Source organism: Schistocerca piceifrons, chromosome 4 (genome assembly GCF_021461385.2).
Source record: "Schistocerca piceifrons isolate TAMUIC-IGC-003096 chromosome 4, iqSchPice1.1, whole genome shotgun sequence".
NCBI lineage: Eukaryota > Metazoa > Arthropoda > Insecta > Orthoptera > Acrididae > Schistocerca > Schistocerca piceifrons.
Window position 1 is genome coordinate 430,739,255 of NC_060141.1, and position 16,875 is coordinate 430,756,129.

Consider the following 16,875-nt stretch of genomic DNA (forward strand, 5'->3'; position numbering starts at 1 on the left):
TGCTACACATTTGAATGAACATTTTCCCCAGAAATGGACTGGTCATGGTGCTACACGTCTGTGGAAATCCAGATTGTCCGATTTAACACCAATGGATTTTTGTGTATGGGAATGGATGAAAGACATAAATTATGAGGGCGAAGTCAATACACGTGAGGCATTAATTGCTCGCATTATGAGTGCAATAGACGAAATTAAGATCAACCCTGTAAAACTGAAACGAACACCAAAATCTGTTCATACACGTGCAGCTAAATGCATTGAACTCGATGGAGATATTTTTGGTCATATAGTGAATGTATTATGAAATTGTATGTACACTGTACAACTTCCTTAATACTGAGCTTTGTTTTTTCCGGTTTAATACGAATTCACAGGTGCTATGGTATTAATAAAAACAGATTATCCGACATATTCATACAGTTTCAGTTAACTTTATTACCAACATTTTCCAAAATTAAATTCTCTACAACTTCTGTTGAAAGCTTTGTGCGATTGTCAAGAATTTAGAAAATAAATTGGGCTAAGTAGTTAATAAATTAAACATTGTAAGAAATTACTTCTTTGCTTCACTGGATGTTCTGGAAAACTACTGGAGATACATGTCTGGGACATGTTTTATTAGATTCATCAAATCAATAACAAGAAAATAAATGGAAATCACACTTTACTTTAGCTTCAATGGCTTCATATCAGCGAAATTGCAAAATTTTAGGAAAAATCGTTTATTAGCCGTAGCTCAGTAACTAAACATTTGCGGATCTATGTTTATATGAACATTTTTTTTATTTTTACTATTTGCATATCTTCTGAATCACCCAGTATAATTTCAATTTCAAATGAAGATGTTATTACAGCGGAACGTCGTTTGCCCAGCTCGTATTAATCCGAATTTTCGGTTCGTCCGGATTGTTTACTTAAGTACAATAATCTATCAGCATTTGATACTTCGGAAATAATAGGGGCAGCAGTCATCAACAGCATTCATTAAATTTAATTTTAGCCAACCGTCATACATGGATTGTGGCACGGTGTTAGGTAACACGATAACACCGAGTTGTGCAGAACTGTAACGCCCCACTTGTGTCAAATGAAAAATGACATAAAAGTCAATGAACGTGGTAGTATCCATAGGTAAAAAGTTAGACGCGCAGTATGGAATGAATAATGAACAATTCCTGAAAAAATATTGTGGCTAATTTTAGTGTTGGAACTACAACGGTGTCAAATTGGAAGAATAATGTGAAGCGAACATGATTTTTGTGTCAAAAGGATGATTCCTTATGACGGAATGATTCCAGTCTGTACAACTGCAGACGTCGACAGTGATAATGGATTAACTGACTAAGTTGAGGCCCATTATGAAGGCCTTATGGTATATACAGAGACAACGACGTAACTGGACAAAAAATGGTTTATTTGGAACGCAAAGAGGAAGCAACTTCGACGGAACTTATGCTGGTGAAATGCCTCTGAGAACGTATCGTACATAAACGACTTACGAGATCTGACTCAGAAGAAACTATTGATTATTTCAGTGCATAAAATTCACTGTTTTTTTTTCAATATCTTAAAATTTATGTTTAAATTTGCATATTTAAGTGAAAATAAATTTAACCTGTGCGTTTACGGGATTTAACCTATGCTCTTATAATTTTTTCCGAATTTATCTAGAATTTCGATAATCTGGATGGATGGCCTACGCTTCCACCCATTGTGGATAAATGAGATTCCACTTCAGAGTCAAAGCTCCTTGAAGTGTGAAAGGAACGTTTTCAAGTGGTATGGTATTAGCATGAAAGATGTGGTTCACTTCTGGACAATATGCGTAAGTTCGTAGTGTGAGCAGGAAGAAAAATGTTATTGTCATGTTTCCTTCGATCGGCTATTATTTTCTGAAAGTGACATCCGTTTTTTTCAGCAAAACTGCAGTTAACATGTTAGCAGCGGCCACTGACTATATGCATATTTATTGAAATTTTTGGATGCCTACAAATACCAACTGTAGTAAACTGAAATATCTTCAGAACCGCTGGGCATTGTTTTCAATAGTGGAAAGAAGAGTATGTAAAATTTTCAGATAAACTATGGCAAAAACATTCTTCTTTCAAAGAAGAGTTTTACGGAAGTAAGACGAAATTCAAAAGTGTCCGAGTACTGGAAACAAAGAGAAAATTTGAATGGAAATGGGTCGAACTTCATTAAATGTCGTTTGTAGCTTAAAAAGTTTATCAGTTTAGAAGAAAATTCAGTCTCTAGAGGCGCCTATTTTCGTGAAAATGTGCGAACTTGCTTTGCTCAGCTGATCTGAACGAATGGTTCAAGCACCTGAAGTCGGTGAAATAAGGAGACGTAAGAAACTTTCAGTTTGAAAAATTCTAATTCTGCACACAATAGCTGCAAAAGAAGGGTATTGGTATTGATGGTTCTGAAATGTTTGAGCAATTCTGTAATTTATAGCGTTACGTCAATTCAGGTAATTGGTGGCACAGAAACAGATTTACTTAAGATTTTAAAATTGATGTTAATTCTTCGACTGCTAAAGTCTACATGAGCTGAACCTTTCTCGCAGTTACTGAAAATTTTTACAGTTCTGCTTTTCCAATCCAGGACACAATGCCTTTATAACATCTTAGTAAACTAAAGAAGGAAAACCGCCTTTTGCCACGGACAGTTGAGGGGATTGCAATGGTGAAATACCGTTTCAGGGATATGTCTTGTGAACAGTTTTACTGTTACATGCTCCAATAAATAAGCTTATCACTTTGTACCAAAGTAGGTGCCATTGATAAACATAAACGTAACATCACTCGAGTCGGAACTTATATGTTCTTGATTAAAACCAAGCACGTAATTTTTTCTTGTAAGCTAACATGAAATAATTATTTTAATACTTAACTATTTTTAAAATAATCCTACTTCTCAGTAATAAATGTCTTATTTTAATAGCTTTCCATCTGGCACCCCTACGCACGGGGCAATTTCCTCGGCTACTTTGATACAAGTTCCCTGATAGTCGTTTGGTCCATTGCTACCAACCGTACGCGATTCCGCGTATGTTAACTGGAACTACGATGCTCGAAAACGGGACCCGAACAATTCACACAGGTATGCAAATGTACTTCGGCCCCGCATTAAAGTTGCACTTCCTGGTTAGCATTTCAATCGAGTGACCAATTTTAGTCACATGAAGAAATGCGCAAAAGAGACTGTCATAAGCAGTTTCTCCAGTTTTTGCTGTTGTGAGACATGAGGTTATGTTTCAGCGTTCATAAATATTACGAGTTCTAGATATTTAAGCGCTGTATAACCAACTGCCTGGAATACATTGTTAATTCTTCAGATACGGGTTTTATGGTGGGCAAAATTCTGTATGTTTTTAAAATCATGCGAGTTCATCCTCAGTTTAAAAGTACAGCACATAATCCGAAATGTTTATTACTGCACTTAAGCCATACTTTGTCAGTCGTCTGCCATCTTGAAAAGGAAGAAGGTCTTCTACCATTGGACACGTGATATTTGCAAATATAATAAGTTTCCAGTCTCAAGTGTTCGAGTCTCGGTCCGGCACACAGTTTTAATCTGTCAGGAAGTTTCTGAACTGAGTTTCTCTGACGTCTTAAAAATTTTACCCGTCTTGAAAATGGTAGTTTGTGTTAGTCTCCAATAGCTTCTATTTCAAAACGCATTTAACTAGTAGCTAAATTTTTAATAAAACTTCTCCTTAGTTTAATTTACTGGTGTGTAATAAGAGTAATGCTGTAACACATAGTCCATTAAATACAGTACTGACAGGGCTTTCTCGGCTGAAATACTTTTGAATTTGAATAGAATATTTGCTCCTAGGTAAATGAGCATGGAATATTTTTCAAATTTGGAAAAACCTTACGTTTCCGGAGTAATTTTTGTAATTTCGGGACATAACTGCAGTACACATGAAGTGAATGCTATCATTTATAACAGAATAAGAAAATATATTAAACCTCCATTATAGAGCTGGCTAGAAGTGAAATTCTGTAAAGTATTCTCCAAGGTGCAGGATTCTCCCCTGCTCATACTCAAAAAATAAAAGAAATCTATTACAATTATTTCCTTGGGATTCGATAATTTAGATGTAATAATTAAGAAACTATTACACATTATCCGTAACAAGACGGGAGTCATGGATGAAGAAAACCATAAACTTTGCGTGTGTCACTGGTATGGATATCACTGAAGAGTAGTTCAGTATGTGCATTTCATTGAAGAGATGTATAAGTAGAAAACAAGATACCCAAATATCATGCGAGTTCATCCTCAGTTTAAAAATACAGCACATAATCCGAAATGTTTATTACTGCACTAAAGCTTTTAAATTTTTAGATGTTATTTGTTAGGAGCAACTGTTTAGAATAAAATTGGACTGATGAGACCACACTTATTTGTGTACATTGAAGCATGTTTACGGAATAAAAAGTGGACCCTTCGGGTTATTACATTTTTACTGTGAAAAAATGAGCTGATTCCATTACATTCCCAGTATTCTACACATTGAGTGGAAAATGTTCTTCATAATGGTGTCAGTTTTTCATGAAATAATAATGAATTTAATTTTTCAAATTGACAGCAATTAACATCTGTTACTTAGATTTTTCCTTCAACTGATTTAACGAGAATAGGTGTAAATTTCAGTTTATCGGGTGTGTATCAGAAATGAGATACTTTCGTAGATAAAAGTATCACAGTTTCAAGGTAGATATAGTTGAATCATGGCAGCCATGTTTTCATCTGAACAACTCTCCATGTTAATGTACGTGCAGCCTCCACCATATCGACCCCTCCTACTAGTTACTACCGTTCAAAAGTGGCGTTACAGAAGTGCTGAAAAATGTGAAGAGCCAGACATCTGAAGAAAGACATCTAGTAAGTCACGAAAGCTACTCGTAGAAAGGGAAGAGGCGGTTTTAAGGGATTAATCTGAAAATGTTACTGAGCCCCCTAATACTTCTACGAGCGGACAGAGAAGATAAAAATAGTAACATCAGCTCGCCTTTTAGCTTTCTCCTTCTGTAAATCGAAAGACAAAACTACTGAACATGTGGAGAAACAAAATGTACCAACATGCAGGCAATTAACAGTACTATTCGGAGTATGGAGAAGGAATGCATGGCCTGACTAATGAAAAAAATTAACTGCTTTCTTTAACACTGGGCAGTCATAGTGTTATGTATCTCGGCTTGATGTTAGAGAAAGATATGAGATATATGAATGACTGAAACTACGATTTTATAACAAAATGCACTTATTACCTATGTCAGGATGCACTTTATTGCGGCGTCCTTCCTTAAACGGCTCAGAATTGCTGTGGTCCGGCGGTTTCTGATACTTCGCGCTCATAGGTTCATCTTCAGCCGCTTCGCCCGAGAACGGACACACTCCCTGAAAACAGACGGCGAAGAGACTGCTAAGAACAGCAACATTCCAATCTAGAAATGCACAATTTTTCTACTTATAAGGACCAAGTAATCCACAGAATCATAAAGTTGCCCGATTTCCCAGTCGAACAATGAGACTTATCACAAAGTGGAATGCAAATTGGCGTGCTTATCCTAAATGTCACTGACCAGGGGGAACAAAAGTGTAACATCCAAGAACTCTCATAAAATCTGTTCGTTACCGCAACATATATCACATATTTGAATGACAGAATATCGTCCATTCTTATTTCTTACTTTTCACTGTCTGAATTTCCATCTGAACATTGTGATACTTGCAATTTAAAGCCATACAGAACGTTACTCGACCTTAACTGTTTCAAAATAATCAAAAGGTTCCTCAGCAGAGATCGCTACCAGTCACAAACATTGTTGTCTTACTTATTTATGAAACGACAGGAGTCGAGGTATAAACCTCATCTACAGGCCACAATGGCAAGACAAAAACATTTAACAAAAGTACACATATGTTTTAAAGTTCTTCTGTACAGTCTTGGCATGCACTGCGATCATACTGCAGAATAACAAGTAAAACCTAAAATGAGTGAATTTGCGTTTGCTGGTATGCTATTCACATAAAGAATGTTGGGTAATCATTCACTTTGGCCATACGAAATAACTGTCTTGTTGTGGCGCTTTCATTTGCCTCCAAAGCTACGGGTACGTGAATCTTGTTAACCGCTATTCATAAACTTGCAAGGGTGAAATAACACTAAAATACGAGAAGAGAGATTGACAATTTGATGTTGAAAATAACATTTTAAAAATTATTTTCAAGAATTACAAAGATATTTTTATTGTAACCTGGGGATTGTAACACACTTGCGTGATTAAAACGGCAAAGGATCCTGCCAGTTAACATCTCTCCCCTTATACAACCAGTTCGGCAACAGGAGACAATTACGAGGTTTCATAAAAGTGATCCTATAATGTGTCCTAATGTATCAGATTCGGTGCGCTTGGGAACATGTCGTGGTCCAAGCTCTGATTTTGACAGGAAGTATCTAACTGAATAAACAAATAATTGTCCACTTACAAGGGCAGGCCGCCAATTGTGAAATTCAGATTCGATTCATACTGCGCATAATAAAAGCTCATGGCCAGAGGTGTAATGTGGCAAAGCACCAAGATGCACTTCTGAGCCGTTGTCGAGAAAATCGACAGTTAAAAGAAACCGTTGCGGTGAAATACTCTTTACGATTAATAATTTTCTACAGCGTCGTGGCGCAGCGGTAAGCTCTCGGGTTCGTAATCAGAAGGTCGCCGGATCGAATCTCGCGCCATGCAATTTTTTTATTATTAGTTTTTGTAATTCATATATATATATATGAATTTTTTCCTCATGGCTAACTCCTTCTATTCTGTCGAGGAGTTCCTTGAAAAATTAAGCTGATTTTTGTTGTATTGTCGATTGGGTTTACTTAAGACTGACGTTTTATATATATATATTAATGAATTGCTTATGCATGTTGGTGAAGACGGATCGCTCTCCAATTGTACCGCCTCCATTTTCCCGTTTTTTTAACAGGGTGTACCAAAGCTCTCACGTCCGCACTGATTTTCGACGGTTATAAGTTGCGCTAGGGACCGCATCTACCTTCTTTCGAAGTTAGCAGGCAACTACGCTGTTATGCGGTGGCTCGCTTCGGCCCATTCAACATCTGTCCTTCAAGTGTAACGAGCGAGTAACGGAGTTTATATTTCATACCTGCCACAGCAAATTTATGTTCGTGGGGTCTCTATTCTGATTCGAACGTTTGACTTACGCTATACGTATTCGTTTCGGAATATCGTTTCTACGTCTTCCGTTAACTATACGTGGTTGACATTATGAAGACAATTAATAACATTTGTGAAATACAACTTTGTTTGCGGAAAACATAATGATGTTCGAAGTCGCCAGTTTTTCCACGACAACCGACTTTCAACAACTTATTATATGCATAATTGTTGCAACTAATTGCCGGGAATTATATATATATATATATATATATATATATATATATATATATATATATATATATATATATTTGAATTACAAAAAACAAATACTAAAAAAGAAAGGTTGCATGGCGCGATATTCGATCCGGCGACCTTCGGATCACGAACCCGAACGCTTACCGCTGCGCCACGACGCTGTAGAAAATTATTAATCGTAGAGAGTATTTCACCGCAACGGTTTCTTTTAACTGTCGATTTTCTCGACAACGGCTGAGAAGTGCATATTGGTGCTTTGCCACATTACACCTCTGGCCATGAGGTTTTATTATGCGCAGTATGAATCGAATCTGAATTTCACAATTGGCGGCCTCCCCTTGTTAGTACTCTTCAGGTAGGCTGCTTTGATGCATAATCGGTATACGTATTTCAACAGTGTGCAGTATTTTGTTATTATTAACATGAGTGTGGATCATGTCTTTTTAAATCAACGCTCTGACGGTACATTTTCATATGATTACATGAAGGGCAACCAACGCGTTACGAAAAATCGATGGAAAATATTGTTAGGATGACAATGAAATTAAAAATCTGAAATATAAAAATTCAGAACGATTGAGAAAAACTGTTGAATATCGACAAACAGAACGGACAAGAAAGCTACTTTAATGTTCTGCGAAGAAGAGAAATAGGAAATAAACTTTTAAAAGCACTTATTCAATTTTGTTGACGACTACAACTGTTTGTTTAAAGAACATCACAGCTGAACGCGTTAGTGGAGTTACTGCAATACTTACATGCATTCTTTTTTTGTTGGCTGGCATAATAACTAAAGCTGCATAAGTTTCTTTTGAAAGTCACATTTTTGGATTGGTTTGAAAAATTGTAACCAAGAGTCAGCATTTGAATGGATGAATTTGGAAAATCTCCTGAAACCAACGTGAAACTGACCAGTAGAATTCGTCTTTTAACAAACTAGGACAGAACGAAGGCAGTCGTCGTCTCTTCAGCTGGACTACAGGCGGCCGATTTCGGTAACTCCACGACTCTATTTGGCGAGAGGAGGAATTTTTTCGAAGTTGAAATTTCACACTTTCTTCCTCTCTTCTATCGAATAAAACGGTGGTGTAATCTTTTATCCGCTGGCGTATTTAGCTCACATGATTATGTATAACCTATGCTCACAGCATGCTTTTCATATGATTACACCAAGGGCAACCAGTACTTTACAAAAAATGGGTGGAAAATATTGTTAGCAAGACACTGAACTTAAAAATCCAAAATATAAAAATTGAGAACGATTGAGAAAAACTGTTGGATATCAACAAACAGAACGGACAAGAAAAGCTACTTTAATGTTCTGCGAAGAAGAGAAATAGGAAATAAACTTTTAAAAGCGCTTATTCAATTTTGTTGCTTTTCACAATATATGTATAAATGACCTAGTAGATAGTGTCGGAAGTTCCATGCGGCTTTTCGCGGATGATGCTGTAGTATGCAGAGAAGTTGCAGCATTAGAAAATTTCAGCGAAATGCAGGAAGATCGCAGCGGATAGGCACTTGGTGCAGGGAGTGGCAACTGACACTTAACATAGACAAATGTAATGTATTGCGAATACATAGAAAGAAGGATCCTTTATTGTATGATTACATGATAGCGGAACAAACACCTGTAGCAGTTACTTCTGTAAAATATCTGGGAGTATGCTTACGGAACGATATTGAAGTGTTATGATCATATAAACTTAACTGTTGGTAAGGCGGGTGCCAGGTTGAGATTCATTAGGAGAGTGCTTAGAAAATGTAGTCCATCGACAAAGGTGGCGGCTTACAAAACACTCGTTCGACCTATACTTGAGTATTGCTCATCAGTATGGGATCCGTACCAGGTCGGGTTGACTGAGAGGATAGAGAAGATGCAAAGAAGAGCGACGCGTTTCGTCACAGGGTTATTTGGTAGCGTGGCAGACTCTGCAAGAGAGGCGAACTGCATCGCGGTGTAGCTTGCTGTCCAGGTTTCGAGAGGGTGCGTTTCTGGATCAGGTTGGCTCTGAGCACTATGGGACTCAACTGCTGAGGTCATTAGTCCCCTAGAACTTAGAACTAGTTAAACCTAACTAACCTAAGGACATCACAAACATCCACGCCCGAGCCAGGATTGGAACCTGCGACCGTAGCGGTCTTGCGGTTCCAGACTGCAGCGCCTTTAACCGCACGGCCACTTCGGCCAGCTGGATCAGGTATCGAATATATTGCTTCCCCAACTTATACCTCCCGAGGAGATCACGAATGTGAAGTCAGAGAGATTCGAGCGAGCGAACCAACGTGACTGGAACAGGAAAGGGAGGTAATGACAGTGGCACGTAAAGTGCCCTCCGCCACACACCGTTGGGTGGCTTGCGGAGTATAAATGTAGATGTAGATGTAGATGCTTGTGTACAGTCAGGAAGGCACCACAAAGAAAATGATAAACTATCGTTGTGACTTCGTTGTGCAGCAAAGGGAGGGAGCTCTCCGTATGGAAATTGGGAACGGATGAGGGGCATATATAGTGTCGACACGTTCATTTTGTTCTGGGAATCGGCGTTGGATTTCGCGCGCAAGGGAATCTGAAGTTCGATGAGGGGCGGAAGGTATCAGGAAGCAATAAAAAACGGCTGACGACACTATTATCGGCAGGGCTGTGTACACTTTCGCATCCTCCTTAACTGGAAAACAGCGCCGAAATCACCGGTTCGTAAACCAAAAAAGTCGAAGATATAAAAATGACAAAAGTCATGGGATAGCGATATGCGCATACGCAGATGGCGGCAGTATCTCGTATGCAGAAGTTATAAAAGGGCAGTGCATTGGTGGAGCTGTGATTTGTACTCAGGTAATTCATGTGAATAGATTTCTGACGTAATTATAGCCGCACGACGAAAATTAACAGACTCTGAACGCGGAATGGTAGTTGGAGATAGACGCCTGGGGCATTCCATTTCGGAAATCGTTAAGGAATTCAGTATTCCGAGATCCACAGCGTCAAGAGTGTTCCTAGAATACCAAATTTAAAGCATCACTTGTCACCACAGACAACGTAGTTACCGACCGTCTTCACTTAACAATCGACCTCAGCGGCGATTGCGTAGAGTTCCCAGTGCTAATAGACAATCAATACTACTTGAAATAACAGCATAATTCGATGTGGGGCGTATGACGATCGTGTCCGTCAGGACAGTGCGACGAAATCTGGAGTTAATGGGCTATCGCAGTAGAGGGCCGACATCAGTCCCTTCGCTAACAGCACGACATCGCTTGCAGCGCCTCTCCTGGGCATGCCGTTAGACAAGCAATGGTTTTGTACAATAATATTACGCAATATTATTGAAATTCTCCCTAGACCACACAATAAAAACTTGCAGTGTGTAGTCTGGTTCGATATTTTTGATCTTCAGTGTGTTGCTATTGTGATAAATGCTCTACTTACTTTCAAGCAGTAGAAAAAAAGGATGATGAAAAAGTTCAAAATTCACTCACGATAATGCGTCAAGAAAACTGAGTTCGGAGGAGATAAACGATTAATAGATTTGATTACACGTTGATCGCCCAACATTTGATAAATTACTGGAAACGGCTACCCCAATGTTTGTTTTTCAATAATTAGTAAATATTTACCCTCATAACTGTAGGGTACAACTCTGCAGGTTGTCCCGGAAAGAATGATCACTATTCAGGATATGGTAGGAACGATAATTCGAAACAAAAGAGTCTAGTAAACATAGGCACTAAAATGAATACATTAAAAACTATGAGCACTTTACCTCAAATATCGTGAAACAAATATCTTCTACTGCAAGTTCTTTGCTTTCCATATTTTGGGAGTAGATACAAGAAAAAACTGTCTAGTAAACATGGGCTCTAAAATCCATACCTTAAGAGCGATGAGCACTTATTCGGTGGAACAGATGTTTTTCACAGTAGCGAAGATGAAAAAATCTCTGTTCTTAAGGTATGCACAGTACGGCACTTGTATACTGGGCATATTTTATTGTTTAGGTCCGTACTTCCACTTCTCAGAACATGGAAGGCAAAAAGCTTGCAGTAGAAGAACTTTGTTTCACAGTATTGGAGATGAACAAGTACTCACAGCTCTTAAGGTATGCATTTTAGAGCCCATGTTTGTTTCTGTCATATCTCTAAATAGAGCCCATTCCTCCAGGAACAATCTGTGCATGGAGAGCAACGACGGTTTTTTCTTCATCTATACTTACATCCCATAACATTGTCAGCTATTTTTACATTTCGATACATTCTAATAATGACGATTTTTCTTCTTGTTTTGATCTCATTTTAGTGGATAAACACAATGCCGAGCACAAACAACCCGAGACAATATTTCACCGAAGCACGTGAGTGACGGGCAAGGATATTGTCAAGACGGCACAATATTTTTCTGTTGCGCAACATATTTCAAAAAGTTTTTGATCTGTTGAATATCATTGTGCAACATCTCAACATAATCCATACCCATCAATATTATTGCACAATTGGAAAGCCTGAGCTATAATAGTCACCATTAATGAACAGCTTTAAGGTTTCCTGACCATCAATTTTTTTCATGCTTGTACGTTTGCTACGTGAAGAGAACAGATACAAAATTCTCCTTAAACATTTTACAGACCGACGTCGCCCTTTTAGACACTTTAGCACGACAAACAGTACCGTATCCAAAATGAAGAGTTTTCGAGACATAGGTAATGCGGTTTATTTGTATTTTCGTAATACGCAAAAATAAATACGAAAACCACCAAATATGACGTGTTAGCTTCGTAAACATTGGAATTTATAATGTGATTGCCAGAAATATTTGGCTTTTACCCGAATATTCAGTTCAAGTGAAAAATGAATACAAGAGGCGTCATTTTTGGTTCGATTTGTCCCGCTAGAGTGGCGGAAAACGGGACGTTGTTCTAAAGCTGTGGTTCTCAACCTCGGCGCTATTACCCCCTGAGGGTTAAATGAAAATTTCTGAGGGGTGAAAACAAAAGGGCTCGACTGTGTTTCGGCACGAAACTAAATTATTTTCAAAGAATCTTTAATATTATCACTGTTTCGCATAACTGTTGATACTGATTACATAAAATACCAATAAATACATGGTACTCAAACAGTATTTACGCGCGACTCAATGAGTTGGGAGTTAACAGAGCTATATCACGGTAACTATGTAAATGGGTAATTTATAACTGTCGGGCCTACACAGTGCTATTACTATTAGTGCAGCCGTCAGGCACAAAACATTGGCAGCCTGAAGATTTAGCATTCTGTCATTTCAGAACCAAGGAGTCTAGCAATCAGATAATTTACAGAAGTATAGTGCACACACTTTAATTTGATTGATGTTAAATGAGGAAGCAGTGTGTCGGTAAAGCATGTAAAGCTAGGGAGAGGACTGATACAGGGGTAGCATGTTTTTATACAAGTATCTACCCTCAATGTGAATAGTTAGATTTATTTTATGAAAAGCAGTTGTAGGTAGTACTGAAAATTGCTTCAACATTCTATAAAAAACGGTTGGAAATAAGGAGTTCCAGTTACCTCACTGCCTCAATAGTTCCTGGCGTACAAAAACTGAATATAACTTATCTTTTTATCTTTTGTAATTTTACAACCGCAAGCGTTCCAAAAAATTCCGTTTCATTCTAAATATTAGTCAGGTGCTAATGCTGATAGTAGTGGTGGAATGGAGGGGTAGGGGGGGAGGGGTTAGGCTCACTTCACTAACAGTTAATATCTTATTGCACTCTGCGGTAATGGTCTCACAACGGTTGGGAACGTCTAAGAATAACGGAAACAAATTTTCGTAACAGATTTGTTACGTGATACAGTGTTTCGAGTTGTCTGTGTTTTTAGTACGGAGTACTGAAAAAGGTGCTAAAATGGGGCGACGGTTCGTTCTGCCTAATTATATATGACATTACAAAGGTATTGAACGCGCACACTCGGCGCGGTGGCTTAAGGGAGTGCCTGCAAAGACATTTCCCGTTTACAGCCGCTCCCATCAGCCAGCGCGCAGAGTGTCAACTTCGTTTGCGCGATTAATATCTACCAATGACAAAAGTGTCATTTGCATGTCTGCACAGAGATGATATAAACGTGCTATATAAGATAGTGAGCTTCACAAATACATTACACTGAATCATCTCTCTATGATTACCTATAGGCTTAATATTAAACTGAACCCAATAATTATCAGTCATAATGGAAAAGTACACACCGTACGTGTAAAAATAAAAAAAAGTCGTAACGTAACGTAAGAGTGAAATGCAGCAGACGGCAAGCCCTGCAGATCCACTTTTTTTTCTCATACAAATTTTCACATGTTTGTTTCGTCGTATGTTGCTACTTTCTCTGTGAAAGGTGAATCTTCATAATGTACTGTGCAATCGCACTTCATCTAAAATTAAAGGTAACAATTTTCGATATACTTGCGAAGTACCTGAACAACGAAAATATTGACAAACACTTATTCTGTAACAATTTCATTCAAATGCCATTGAGAAAGTGAAGAGGATGGCACGGCAGTGCAACTAGAACTGTAAACAATCAGCATTGCTTTAGGTAATTTCCAAGAATGTTTGTCTATCGAAGCCGCCAGCTCCAGACGATAGATTCTAAATCGATCACGGGACTGTGAAAGTAACGGAATAGCAAATATTATATTTTACATAGGGCAAAAATCCCATATGAAAAGCGATGGGATGTCTCGCATACTACGATCAATTTAAACACAGTCTTGTACTTGACCACAGTCACATTCCCAATAGTGTTCAGGAGTTAGGCGTACACCAATGTTATTAAAACAATGCAATGTTATTAAAACAATGGAGCTGTATTCGGGGGCAGCTGGATTCAAAATACGGCTTGCCCAACCCGTCTCATTTTCCAGTCACATCAAGCAAATAATTAATTCTTATGACGAAGCCATACACGATTCCTTCATGCAGCTTTGGCAAGAGCTCCCTCATACCGTTAATGAAAGAAGTAATTATCTTCTGTAGAGGAACAGTATCTAATTTAAGTTTAGTATGTTACTATATGTCACATTAATACGAGGGTAATCCCAAAAGTAAGATCTCCTATTTTTTTATAATTACATAGACCTGTTTATTTCTACAGTGGTTTCCATCAGTTTACAGCTTAAACTTTCTGAACAGCATAGCGGCGAACTGGTATGACATAGTAATACAAAAACTGCCACAGCGTCTACAAAAATGCATCGACAGAAATTGTGAATATGTCGAAAAATGCTAATTGTTCAAGCTGTAAACTGATGTAAACCATTGTAGAAATAAGCAGGTCTATGGACTCATAAAAAAGAAAGAGACCTTACTTTAGGGATTACCCTCGTAGCAGGCTTACTTGCGTTCCGTGATAATTTAGTTAATTGGTTAGAACAGTATTTTACATAAGCGGATTTACACCATTAATAATAAATTTCACACGCTTCCAAAGCCTTAATGCAATTAGTTCTGCGCTTTTCGCGTAATAATTTCCGTAAGTTGCGCAGTTTTTATACACGTGCTTCGTAAGAAAAGTATGTGGATAATCATTTAACATTCAATGTAACAGCTGAAAATACATGTTGTGTAAAAACAACAGACACAATACTGAACACAGATAGCGAATTATAATCTATGCCTTTGACTGGCTAAGGACATTTTTCTAATTTGCAGCCTAGTTGGCGATTGAATTTTCTCTCACTGACTCCGAAATTTCCTTTTGCTTGATATGTGATCCAATGTTTTAACTCGTCTGCAGACGAAAAGACCCTAACTTTTTAAATGAGAGAAATTCGGCCATACGGGAGACATGTTCGATTGTCATTCACCTCGTGCTAAAAGTACAATGACAAAAATTAGAACACACATGAAAAATACTCACCTGATCAGCTTCTTCTGCAGCATTCCTTTGTACTATGGAAGTACTTAAACATCCGATACAAACAAAGACGGCTATTTTTCTTAGTGGATTCATTTTGCGTCAATGGCGGTAAGTGCTTTTGTTAAGCTTACGTTACAACGAGCAACAAAATAATACTGATCTCACCAGAGACTAACTACACATTCACACCAAAGACGTTATTAGGCAGAGAGCTATTTCTATTACGGAAGATTTCTGCCGTTTCAAAAAGAATACCTTAAGGAAAATAAATGTAAATAAACTGACATAAAAGAGCACGATGCAACTACCGTTCATTAAAATTCCAAAACCAAAGGAAGAACTGATATTCTACGAGCATTTTTATCGATGTATTCAGAAACATGGAGCAATATAACTTCCAAGACCTAAGCGAGTAATATACTAATGCTGCACGTCAGCACGGCCCTGTCATTGAATCGCAGCGAACTGTCCCGTAGCCAGTCGATCGCTTCCTAGATAGCACGCGTGTGGGCACCTGGAAAATCGCAGCAATCGGTCACCGATCACACGGAAATCCCAGGCAGTCTTCTTTTGCATGTGAGTCGTGCATGCAAAATGGCTGCCTGACAAATTAGCAGCGATTTGTGGCAATATGGCTGCGATTCTTTTGTCAGATTATTAAACGTGGCTCTGCAGTTTTGTTTCGTTTCGCTTTGCCAGTGTTCAGTAAGAACTTTACGTTAGAATTTACAGTCCTTCAGGTACCACCAGTCACTCAGAGAAGAAAGATGAAACTGGAGTTTCCATTTATATTACGAAGTAATACAAAATACAGCCTCCGATTTTGCAGTGATTAATATTTTGAACCTTGCTGTAGAAGCAGAATTGATTCACGATACACATGGTTCCATTTGATGATTTTTATTTATGAAATAATCACACGCATTATTAGAGTTTTAACTTGCAAATGGAATGACAAACCATAATGTTAAGTGGACATTTTAATTTAAATGTTCTCAAGAAATCTGTTGCACAGCTATACTCAAGTCCCTTATCATAGCATATAATCTAACTCTCCGTCATACAGTTTACAAGAGCTGTGGTAATCACCAGTGCTGCTATTTACATTCCTGTACACATTTGAGATTGCAAAACAAATTGTGTAAATACTTGCAGTTAAACTATAACACTAATGAATGAAAAGGAACTAGGGACTAATAAACGAAAAACGAAACGTATTATCACACTGGAGTTATGTACATGAGCTACTTGGCGTCAGTAACAAATATAATATATTCTATTGAGTAACCTAAAGTTTCCAGTGGAAGTGTTACAAAATAAATTTAATAAATTACAGTTGTGTTTTTTTATATTTATTTTTTGCGAATATTCTTGGAGATACGGAGATCAACTGCAACTGCTATTAAACATAGCAGTTCAGTTTCCGTAGCAGCACTTGTCGGCACAATACCGTTCCGAACACTGGTTGAAATGGACTATTTTCCTGTGTTAAAAAAATGGTTTGGATTGTTGTTATTCTTATTGATTATGACATTTA

At 37.9% G+C, this 16,875-nt stretch overlaps 1 protein-coding gene across 1 annotated transcript in view; it reads right to left on the minus strand.

Moving 5' to 3' along the window:
- The window catches only part of LOC124795898, a 72,869-nt gene extending 57,438 nt beyond the window's left edge, over positions 1–15,431 (minus strand). Inside the window, exons 1-2 of the mRNA XM_047259978.1 lie at positions 15,339–15,431; positions 5,289–5,418 (exon numbers count right to left, since the gene is read on the minus strand). Coding sequence (XP_047115934.1) covers positions 5,289–5,418; positions 15,339–15,431 — 223 coding nt within the window. The remainder of the gene's footprint in view (positions 1–5,288; positions 5,419–15,338) is intronic.
- Positions 15,432–16,875: the final 1,444 nt, after the last annotated feature.